Source organism: Pongo pygmaeus, chromosome 3 (genome assembly GCF_028885625.2).
Source record: "Pongo pygmaeus isolate AG05252 chromosome 3, NHGRI_mPonPyg2-v2.0_pri, whole genome shotgun sequence".
Taxonomy (NCBI): Eukaryota; Metazoa; Chordata; class Mammalia; order Primates; family Hominidae; genus Pongo; species Pongo pygmaeus.
In genome coordinates, this window is record NC_072376.2 from 200056385 (window position 1) to 200068950 (window position 12566).

The 12566-nt window shown below is 41.6% G+C and overlaps 1 protein-coding gene across 5 annotated transcripts in view; it reads right to left on the reverse strand.

Annotated features, from left to right (window-relative positions):
- FAT1 (FAT atypical cadherin 1) overlaps positions 1 to 12566 on the reverse strand; it is a 140060-nt gene that overhangs the window by 66932 nt on the left and 60562 nt on the right. For all 5 annotated transcript variants that reach the window (XM_054484242.2, XM_054484241.2, XM_054484243.2 and 2 more), the window contains exon 3: positions 8629 to 8943. In XM_054484242.2, coding sequence (XP_054340217.1) covers positions 8629 to 8943 — 315 coding nt within the window. The remainder of the gene's footprint in view (positions 1 to 8628; positions 8944 to 12566) is intronic.

Genomic DNA, 12566 nt, shown 5'->3' on the forward strand with positions numbered 1-12566 from the left:
ACTATACACCTCTACCCAATCTGCAATCACAAATCACATTTCCTATAGTAAACTTTCCTGCATGCTTTAGGGATTACCACACAAAAACTATACACCTCTACCCAATCTGCAATCACAAATCACATTTCCTATAGTAAACTTTCCTGCATGCTTTAGGAATTACCACACAAAAACTATACACCTCTACCCAATCTGCAATCACAAATCACATTTCCTATAGTAAACTTTCCTGCATGCTTTAGGGATTACCACACAAAAACTATACACCTCTACCCAATCTGCAATCACAAATCACATTTCCTATAGTAAACTTTCCTGCATGCTTTAGGGATTACCACACAAAAACTATACATCTCTACCCAATCTGCAATCACAAATCACATTTCCTATAGTAAACTTTCCTGCATGCTTTAGGGATTACCACACAAAAACTATACACCTCTACCCAATCTGCAATCACAAATCACATTTCCTACAGTAAACATAAAATAATTCTATACTAAATACAGTATTTTACATGTAAAGAAGCGAATAAAAAACAACACTGTATAACGCCGTCCTCTAAAAAGCATACGAAATGGAAACTGAGTAATTTGAGTATAACATCTCAACACAGAATAAGAGAATAAAAATTGGGGAAATGATAAAGACCTGCTAAGTATACTTACAGCCAACTGTTCGAGCTGAAATTGGGAGCTCTGAAAACTTCTTATAGGACACATCAACACAAAAAAAAGTGTGAAAACCTCAAAATCTAGGAAAATGTATCTTCTAATGAGAAACAATTACTTCCCAATGTAGAAGAGATCTAATAGTCTACTAACCAACTTGTGAAATCTTATCTGAGATCTCAACCTTGATAACTGATACTCTAATTGCTCTTCTTTAAAGAATAATTTTGTTATTAACCAAGAGAAGCAAAATACAAATAATCCTTTCTAAGCACTCTTGCTTAGAGCAATGGGAGGGATTCAATTTTTACTTCAGAAATATAGAAGTCTATCCCTTCAAAATAATTTTAAAAATCAGCAAACAATGAAATTGTTTAACTAGTCCCACTAGTAAATACGTCCACTCATCAGGAGTCAGGAAACCACGGTAGCTTGTTTTTGTGTGGCTGGCTAGTGAAGAATGGCTTTTGCATTTGTAAATGGTTGAAAAAAACTTTTGTGATACATGAAAAGGACAGAAAATTCCAATTTTATTGAATTTATTTCATTTATTTACAAAGTTTTACTGGAACACAGCCGTGCTCACTCATTTCCATATCATCTACAGCAGCTTCTGGGCTACAGTGACACAGCTGAGTGGTATGACAGAGACTGTATGGCCCACAAACCCAAAAGCCCTGTGTGGCCCTTTATAGAGACAGTTTGATGATCCCTGTGGTACATGCTTCATAAAACTAAGTTTAAAAATCTAGTGTTACTTAAAAGTTTCCCATTTTTGGTCTGATGGCACCACAGAAATAAGATTAGCCTGAAAAGCAACTATTATATGAAACAGAATCCCTCAAAAACCCTGGTTAAGGAGATTCACTGTTTATTAAGGAGGTGTTTACAGTACATACATATTGATAGCACTTCTAAACTTAAAAAGGCATCTTTTTCTGATTTAAAAGCAATACCTAACCTTCCACTTCTAGTAGGGGGATCAGATTTACGCTTTAACATAAAACCACCAAGAAGCAGACAAAATGAATGCACTGGCAGTTGAAAGGACACTAGACATCAGGCAAAGAAAGACAAGGATCCCTGAGAGAAACAGAGGAGGGGAGACCCACGATCGCCGCAGCTTGCTGCCTTGAGACAGTTTCCAGACAGCTATGCACCCCTATGCGATGTCCAAGAGAAATGAAGTATGTGTCCACAGAAGGGCTTGTACTGAATGTTCACGGCGGCTTTATTTACAAACAGCCAAAAACTGGCAGCAATACAAATGCCTATTACTAGGTGAGTGGATAAACAAATTATAATATTTATCTATATAAAGGATACTCAGCAATGAAAAGAAACGTAGTCTTGATACACACTAAAACACGCATGAACCTCCAAATAAACATGCGAAGTGTAAGAAGCCTTACCAAAAAGAGTATATGCCATGTGAGTTCACTAATATAAAATTCCAGGAAATGCAAACTATTATTTACTGCTAGAAAGCACACCAGCAGTTGACTAGAGATGGAGTTGGGAGGGTTGGGAGGGGGAATACAGAGAAGTGTGAGGAGACCTTTGGGAATGATGGGTGTGTTCATTGCCTGATAGTGGTGATGCTTTCTCAGGTGTAAAAGCTATGTCAAAGCTTATCAAATTGTAGACTTTAAATATGTGCAATTTGCTGTAAGTCAATTACACCTCAAAAAAGCTTTTTAAAAATAAAGATCAATACTAGGTTTGTAGCAAAAACTTGAAAAATATCAAACATACAGATAAGAGAGTAAGACCATGGTCTCTTCTAAAGGACGCACATGTCTAAAAGTAACACTTCAAAATTATTAATAAATGCCAATTGTAAGTTGCATATCAACTCCCCCCAGTTCAAAGCAATAACTTTAACTAAAAAGACTCTTTGCAAGGGTGGTGTCGATTTCCCGAGGTTGTTCGTGAATAATGAGTCATGAGAAGCTCACACTAGTCTCTTTTGTTTGGGACTCCCTTTCTTCTCTGTCCTTGACATACCACAAAGCTGTGATGCTTTTGTTTGCAGGTGCTGCAGCTGCCAAGGCTCCAAACAATCTGAATTCTATGCTGCTGTCTCTCTTCCACGTTGAGCAAGTGCGCAACTTATGTTAAAAGAAGCACGTTTACCCTATAACTGATAATGGACACAGTCAAACAAAAAATGTTATAAAAATTAGCGATGTCAACAAAAGTGTATATATCACAAAAGGAAAATGGATACGGTCTTTCACTTGTATCTCCTAAAAATGAAAACCCACTGCCCCGCTACTTGCAAACAATATAATAAGAATTGTCTGAAATGCAGACAGACAGTTCTTGGCACCATAATTAAGCACAAAAACCTTGAAGAGAAAAAATATTCAAAAAGGTTCACTCAAACTTGTTGTTTAGAACACAAAATTCATAAGATCACTCACTAAACCCACTCCTAGGAAGCTTTCTTGTTGTGACTTTTAAAATATTTTGTTACACTATGACAAAAGGGGAAGGAGAAAAAGATATTGAGGAGATGTCTCCCTCTTTTCCAGAAAGATTTTTATTTAAGTTTATCCAAAATGTTGCAAGGCACTTTATACTGACTCAAAAAGAGGTCACTTTTATTAATAAAAAATCACAAATATTCTCTTTAACCCTTATTCTGGCATTCGAGGTTTTCCACTGATGGTAGCCGTCTCCCATACACTTATCTCTTGGTCTCCAACTCACCATTCCTTCAAATTGCCACCGACATGAAAACATCTCCTACCTCCTCTCCATCAATCTATTGTTACCATCTTCACAATCAGCCCAGCACCCGTTCCAAGGGGCTCATCTTCCCAACATACCCACTGCCAGTTTCCCACTTCCAGCAGACCCGTGAGGGCCCGTGCCGTGCCTCCACTGGACCCGTGAAAGCCTGTGCCACACTGCTGCACACACCTGTTCTTCTTGGTTATTTCACTTTTGTAGATGACGAACTTTCAAAGATTCGGTAAAAAAATTTCAAAGTTCGGTAAATAAATACGGCCACGCACTGCATAACAACGTTTCAGTTAACCACGGGCTGCATATACGATCGAACCGCACATATACCTGTGGTTGTGCAAGATTAATACCATATTTTTACTGCACCTTTTCTACATTTAGCTATGTTTGGATAAACAGATGTGTTAGAACTGCCTGCAGTGTTCGGTACAGGATCATGGCATACAAGTCTGTAGACTAGAATAGGCCATCCCATACAGCCTGGGTGTGTAGTAGGCTAGACCATCTAGGTTTGGGTAGGTACACTCCATGTTGTCCACACAATGAGAAAATCGCCAGATGACGCGTTTCTCAATGCATCCCTGGCATTCAGCCTCGCATGACTGTACCTGATGCATAAACAAATGCTTGAAGTGATGATAAATGTAGGTATTCTCCAGCTCCTGGACGTTTAGGATAATCACCAGGGTCCCAAATTCATGTTTCCCACTAAGAAACAAGTGGGCCCACTTTATTCTAGCAAATGTGTTTATCCAAAGGCACAAGTTTATCAATCTACTAGATTCTTGATTGTCTTATATTCATTAACAGAGCAACTGTAACACCCACAAGAGGAAGCGGCTGTGGCACCTGTCCCCTGAACAACCCTGGGCGCTCCTGCACTCTACACACAAAAGCCTCAACGGGGGACAGAAACACCACTAATCACAAAACTGAAGGACCTGGAAGTCAGTTCGCCCCAAGATCCCAGAGGGAGGGCCTCACTATGGTCCAGATCTCTGGATTTCCAGCCCAGTGATTTCCTTGCTCAGCCGTTAATCATTAAGTAACATGATTTAGGGTCTCCAGGTGGCGAGATGGGTCAGTAACTCCCAAGCACTTTTTCCTACCAGACGGACTTTCATCAGCCTTCACAACCAAGCCGCCATGATACTGACCTACCTGGGAACAGTCCGCTTTAAAGGTTGTGAGAAGACGAGGCATGTGCACTTCGGGCCCTGAGGATCACACCCCAATTTTCTGCTGAGTTGGGGGAAGAGAAGCATCTAGAAACAGATCTTATGAAGCTATATTTACTATATTATTTAATAATTCCATGCTAAAATACAGTTCTTTCTTCATCTTCAGAGACTTTAGGTGATCTGTGGAATGCTGAGACTTCTTTTCTAACCATATAGTTTTTAACATACTTCACAACAAATACTGCTGTGTACTAACTATGGTTATCTTCCACTATTACTTGACTTCAACTCATAAGGAAAGAAAGCCTCTGTGTGCACTGCCACTGAATTTCCTCCTGCCGCCCTGCCAGCGGAGTGCCTGTGCTCCCACCAGGGCTGGGGTGCTGGCTGTGGACACCTGGAGAGGGTTTATTCCTTCTGAAGACAACAGCACAGACGTCTCTGCAAACACCTTTTCTTTAGAGTTGTCAGAATAGAGAGATTTAAAAGGGAGAGGCAATGCCGTATTAATCATGTTTCTACAACAAGGCATAACACCATAGCAGCCACATCATCATTTCTGGGGTCCCAGGAAGAACCAAGGGTTTTCAAGCCTCTCCACAGCAATGCTAAGCTGTATAATCTCCTCGGTTTCTTTCTCCTCCTACTCCTCAAACATATATTATGCCCAGACCTATGCCATGTGTTCAGATATCCCAAAGGATATTTATTGCTTGCTCATCTATCTCTTCACAGAGGACTTACTCTAATCTAAAAGAGAGACAGAAGACACAAGAAAAATGAAAACACTGCTTACTCTAATTCATCAAACAAATTACTATAGGGGTAGTTCTGGTCTTGAATTGCCACCTGAGATATGACATATACATGCGTTGTGGGGAGGAGTGCATATTTGTTTCTGTCCATGGTTCCTGGCTCGTAACTCCCATAACCCCTGTTAGTCTTTGGTTATAATGTTGTGGCACTTTTTGCCTCAGGAAACAGAATCTGCCACTCTCCTTTCACCTGCCAAGGCAGGACTCCAATCTGACTGTGCGTCATAAGCCCCTCATTCCAGAGAGGGTCTCGCTCCATATGCTGGAGGCGGAAACGCTGCAGACAGAGGCCAGGAACAATCTCAAGAGACAGGCCTTTGTCAACCACATGTTGACACAGCTGTCCGTGTGTCAATCATGCCTAGGCAATGAAGTCTCCATAAAAGGCCCAAGAAAGCAGAGTTCAGAGTTTCTCGCCGCCGAACATGTGGAGGCTACAGGAAGGTGAACAAGAACTCATCCAGGTGCTGGGAGGGTGGTGCACCCCGACTCCACTGGGACAGAAATGCCCGTGCGTGGGACCCTTGCAGACTTTGCCCCCGTGTATCTCTTCATCTGGCTGTTTATTTGTATCCTTTAAAATATCCTCTGTAATAAACAGGTAAATGTTAAGTGTTTCCCTGAGTTCTGTGAGCCTCTCTAATAAAGTAACAGAACCCAAAGAGAAGTCATGGGAACCCTCACTTGGAGCTGGTCGGTCAGGAGTTTCAGAGGCTTGGGCTTGAAGAGAGGTTATGGGAACTCTCACTTGGAGCTGGTCGGTCAGGAGTTTCGGAGGCTTGGGCTTGAAGAGAGGTTATGGGAACCCTCACTTGGAGCTGGTCGGTCAGGAGTTTCGGAGGCTTGGGCTTGAAGAGAGGTTATGGGAACCCTCACTTGGAGCTGGTCGGTCAGGAGTTTCGGAGGCTTGGGCTTGAAGACAGGTTATGGGAACCCTCACTTGGAGCTGGTCGGTCAGGAGTTTCGGAGGCTTGGGCTTGAAGAGAGGTTATGGGAACCCTCACTTGGAGCTGGTCGGTCAGGAGTTTCGGAGGCTTGGGCTTGAAGACAGGTTATGGGAACCCTCACTTGGAGCTGGTCGGTCAGGAGTTTCGGAGGCTTGGGCTTGAAGAGAGGTTATGGGAACCCTCACTTGGAGCTGGTCGGTCAGGAGTTTCGGAGGCTTGGGCTTGAAGAGAGGTTATGGGAACCCTCACTTGGAGCTGGTCGGTCAGGAGTTTCGGAGGCCTGGGCTTGAAGAGAGGTTATGGGAACCCTCACTTGGAGCTGGTCGGTCAGGAGTTTCGGAGGCCTGGACTTGAAGAGAGGTTATGGGAACCCTCACTTGGAGCTGGTCGGTCAGGAGTTTCGGAGGCTTGGGCTTGAAGACAGGTTATGGGAACCCTCACTTGGAGCTGGTCGGTCAGGAGTTTTGGAGGCTTGGGCTTGAAGAGAGGTTATGGGAACCCTCACTTGGGAGCTGGTCGGTCAGGAGTTTCGGAGGCTTGGGCTTGAAGAGAGGTTATGGGAACCCTCACTTGGAGCTGGTCGGTCAGGAGTTTCGGAGGCCTGGACTTGCAACTGGTGGGAAGAAGGGAACACTCTTGGGAACTGAGCCCTTAACCTGCAGAATCTGAGGCTGTCTCCCGGTAAAAAAAACAACAGAATTGAATGAGAGGACTCCCAAGGTGTCTGCTGCTTGGTGTGCAGGGAATCTTACCCCCAGCCCCCCAAACAGACACTTGTTCCCAGAAGTCTTCTGTGATGACGATTGTTGAGGTTTGGGTTAGTGCGCAGGGAATCTCCCCCCACCCCAGCCCCCCCAAACACACACTTGTTCCCAGAAGTCTTCTGTGATGATGATTGTTGAGGTTTGGGTTAGTGCGCAGGGAATCTCCCCCCACCCCAGCCCCCCAAACACACACTTGTTCCCAGAAGTCTTCTGTGATGACGATTGTTGAGGTCTGGGAAGAGGGTAGGAAAACATCTTTTTGTTCACACTCACACTGTGTCAATCAAGGCTTTTACTTCTAGATTTCTCTCTCTGGAGGTCTGGGACTGCCAGTAGAGAGGCATACATTCTGGCCTCCAAATTCATCCTCACAATTCTTAAATACTTCTGACTTTCTTATGTTTGACAATGCCTTCTAATTTTTCAGCACTTAGTTCTTAGCTCACTTTTGCTTTATTTCACAGGGAGGGTGAACGCAGTACCACCTGTGCAGTAAAAGGAACAAAGATGAGAAGTTTATAAAAATTTTGGAGGAGGATTTTGAGGTCAAGGAGCTATCTTCTTGGAAACAGGAGAGTCAGTCACAGACATCGATGGAAAAAAATGTTAGAAGCAAAAGGCCTGGGGTGTCACTCCAGGAAAGTAACCACTTCCAATCTGAAAACTGTTTAATCCCAATCCCTTACCACTTGCAGATACAGCACTGCTCTATGGAAAAAAACTTAAAACATTAAAAAACTAGCCAACTGTGAAATAAACTCTTTTAATATTCTTTACAAAAAGCCGACTTAGGACAATTCAAATTCTTAGCAGCAGTAGAATTTGCTGTAAGTTTAAGATATATCACTAATTTAGGAGCTATTACTGAAATAACAATGTTTGCTTTTTAACCTGAAAGTGAAACCCTACTAATGAGCATAACTGTAAAATAGCTTTATAAAAGCAAACTCAAAGTTTAAAAAGCACATTTAAGCTAATTTTTTTTTTGAGATGGAGTCCCGCTCTGTCGCCCAGGCTGGAGTGCAGAGGCACCATCTCAGCTCACTGCAAGCTCCGCCTCCCGGGTTCCCGCCATTCTCCTGCCTCAGCCTCTGGAGTAGCTGGAACTACAGGCGCCCGCTACCACGCCCAGCTAATTTTTTGTACTTTTAGTAGAGATGGGGTTTCACCATGTTAGCCAGGATGGTCTCGATCTCCTGACCTCGTGATCTGTCCACCTCAGCCTCCCAAAGTGCTGGGATTACAGGCGTGAGCCACCGCACCAGGTTAGGCTAAATTTTTATCCAAAATAAAGGCTTATTTTGAATAATTCAAAAGGAAAACAATTTATCAAGAAACAAAAGTATGTAACAGATAAATGCTAATTCTTACTTTTCCCCCTAACAGAAGAGCATAAGCACGAACATTTCCTATAGTAGTATTAACACATACCTGTTTTAAGATGTATTGAAAAGAACCCTTCTGTGAACATTTCATATAGTAGTATTAACACATACCTGTTTTAGGATGTATTGAAAAGAATCCTTGTGGATTTCCACTTGTAATTTTGTACATGAGCTTGTCATTAGAGCTCGAATCTGGATCGAATGCCTCGATCTGGACCACAGATACATCTTTAGGAGAATTTTCCATGATTTCTGGGTAATAAACAGGCTCTGATGTCTGTGGTGCATTGTCATTGACATCCTCAACCTCTATGTAGATCTCTATAAACGATGAAAGAGGCACGACACCCTGATCGGTTGCAAAGACTGTTAGCCAATAATGGGAGGTCGATTCACGGTCCAGTCGATCTGACGTCTCTATGACACCTAGAGAGAAAAAAGAAAAGCGTAAAGCAGCACGTCAACAACCAAAACTGCCAGCTTGAGAAAGTGTCAACAACTCCTGCTTACTGAGGGCTTTATATGCCTCTTACTAGGTGCATAACCTTGAGCAAGTTAACCAGCCTTTCTGTGACTCAGCTTCCTTTCTTCTAAAATAGAGATAATAATAGTATATTCAACTAACATACATATAATGATTAGAACACTTGGCACATAATATAGGCTATAAAAGTATTTGTTATTAGAATCAGGTGTCAGGCACTAAATGGAGCACTTTAAAAATATTATCTCACTGAAGTCTCAAAATAGGTGAGCACTAAGAGATCATCTAACGGCCCAACACTTCATTTTTCCATAGGTGAAGTTTATAGTTGGTTGAGAGACGTGCTGACTTCCCTGGAGGCTACTCAGGAAGCCAGGGACAACACCAGAGCCATGGCCCAGATCTGAGACCCCACAGTCCAGCACCCCCGCTCCCCACACTGCATCCCTGTGGCAGCCACTGTCTAAGGAAAAAGGCAGGAGCAGCATCCTCCAGACAGCTCGGTCTGCACACATACCCCTTCTCACAGTGGCTAAGGGAAGAAAGTGCAACCTTCAAAGTCCACTATAAGGGGCTGCTCAGATCTCCTGAGTGTTGAGGTCCTTTTATTTCTTTCAATCGCCTCAAACAAATGGGAAGACAACCAGCATGCTATAAAAATATAAACTCTCCAACTACATTATAAACTCCAAAAGGGCAGAGGCCACATCATTCTTAAATACCAGTATCCCCAGCACCTTACACAAAGCACAATAATGTATTAAATACACAAGTGAAATACCTAAGTATCTTAAACAGGGTTGGTATAGAAAAGTCCTCAACTGGGACCCAAACTAGGATACATTTCTTAGTAAGTCAACTAAGAAGAGATGAAATTACATGATTACAAAGGAGAGGGTTAGAGTATCTGTAACGTTTTGGTCCAGCCACTGAAACCGGTCAAAACTTAACTTCAAGCCAGGATTTACCTCCTCTGGGGATAAGAAGTAGAAATATCCATTTCTCTTTGGCAAGTCCCACCTTTTTATTCAATGGTGCAATCTCGCCCTTTGTCTACCAAAAACATATCACTGCACTTTTTCTCATGCATTGATCACTCGGAACTAATGATACTTTCAGTGTTCTTCTACACCATGGTACAGGCTGGACTCTGGAAATGCCGAAGCTCTAGAATCATTGAAGTTTCCCGTTAAACGCAAAATACTGTGAGAAAAATAACCAATGATCAATTTCACCTATGCTCAGCAATGAAGCATTTGGTTGAGAAAAATACACCGTTGCAATTCGTAATTTTGATCACACGAAATTAAATATTAACTTATTCGAGATTAATATCAGAAAAACTCATTTTCTGAATGAATGAAAATTATATCTAATACTCCCAAAAGGACTGACAACTTGAAAATAGAAAACTTAGCTAAATAAAATGTGAAATTATCATAAAATGAATCTTCACTGCCATTCAGAAACATTATGATGATTTGTTATTGCTTCATTATTTCATACTGAACCTTCAGAAAGGGGGTATAATACTGCTTCTAGAAACATGGAAGAAACCTCAGAACCAAATGGTATTTCTAGTTCTAGATCCCTGAGGAATCACCACACTGACTTCCACAATGGTTGAACTAGTTTACAGTCCCACCAACAGTGTCAAAGTGTTCCTATTTCTCTACATCCTCTCCAGCACCTGTTGTTTCCTGACTTTTTAATGATCGCCATTCTAACTGGTGTGAGATGGTATCTCATTGTGGTTTTGATTTGCATTTCTCTGATGGCCAGTGATGATGAGCATTTTTTCATGTGTCTGTTGGCTGCATAAATGTCTTCTTTTGAGAAGTGTCTGTTCATATCCTTCGCCCACTTTTTGATGGGGTTGTTTTTTTCATGTAAATTTGTTTGAGTTCATTGTAGATTCTGGATATTAGCCCTTTGTCAGATGAGTAGATGGCAAAAATTTTCTCCCATTCTGTAGGTTGCCTGTTCACTCTGATGGTAGTTTCTTTTGCTGTGCAGAAGCTCTTTAGTTTAATTAGATCCCATTTGTCAATTATGACTTTTGCTCCCATTGCTTTTGGTTTATTGTGGCACTATTCACAATAGCAAAGACCTGGAACCAACCAAAATGTCCATCAATGATAGACTGGATTAAGAAAATATGGCACCTACACACCATGGAATACTATGCAGCCATAAAAAAGGATGAGTTCATGTCTTTTGTAGAGACATGGATGAAGCTGGAAACCATCATTCTCAGCAAACTATCGCAAGGACAAAAAACCAAACACCGCATGTTCTCACTTATAGGTGGGAATTGAACAATGAGAACACTTGGACACAGGGTGGGGAACACCACACACCAGGGCCTGTCATGGGGTGCGGGGAGCAGGGAGGGATAGCTTTAGGAGATATACCTAATGTAAATGATGAGTTAATGGGTGCAGCACACCAACATGGCACATGTTTACATATGTAAACCTGCACATTGTGCACATGTACCCTAGAACTTAAAGGATAGTAAAATAAAATAAAATAAAATAAAATAAACCTCAGAACCAAATAAAAATGAGCTAACTGGTTCCTCCGTATGGCAGACAACTGGAGATAAACTCAAACATGCTTCCCTTGTTCTCTAACGCAAGCATAATCCACACACACTCAATTGGTCTGCTAAATTAGCAAAATTATATCTGTCTGTAGGCTCAAATAATAACCTTTCCCAGTTTCTCTGATTCATCACATCTATCCACAGATACAAAGACGTCAGGGGATAACAGAATGTTCTCTCCGGGAGGATTACACATTAACAAAATGTACACAACTCCTCCTGTGTGCTGCTACTTCATTAAAATGCAATAAAATTCACTTGACAGGTGAAGTATTATTAGAAAATCTCAAGAAGACAGGTATGCGGTGCTTTTATCTACCTCTTTTGAGTTCTAATCCTCCAACAATTCATGCTTCTATCCACTGTTTTAAAATGTGCCCCTCTAAATATGACATAGAGGCATTTAAAAACAGTGATAATTACAGAAACAATTTGCTCAGTGTTTACTAAATGCCAGTCCCTGTGATAAGTGTCTTACATGCATTATCTTATATAATCTTTACATCCAATCTGCCTAGGTATGTGATGCTATTAACTCCATTTCACTAATGAAAAACTCAGATTGAGAGAAATGAGGAACTTTCCCCGGGCCACAGTGAATGGAGTGTGGATACCACAAATCTCGTCTTCAGCGCCAGCAATATCCTTGTTAGTCCTATGGCTGTTATGACAAAAGATTAAACAAAACTTAATGTGGTAATTTGGGAAAGATGAGTCAAACTTCCTATTTCACCCATCTGTTTTACATGTCAGTATTCAGCAGGAATGTATTAAATGTTCACTCATACACAATAGCTTTCTCTAATCTCAAGGGAAAAAAGAAATATGAAATGGAAGTATATCACCCTCACATCTGAGGTTTGCAATCACAGATAGAAACAGCTATGATTTTCCATCATGCCCTATTTCTAGTTCGGGCTATAAGCGTCCAGACTGCAGTGTGCAGTTCTGAGATGG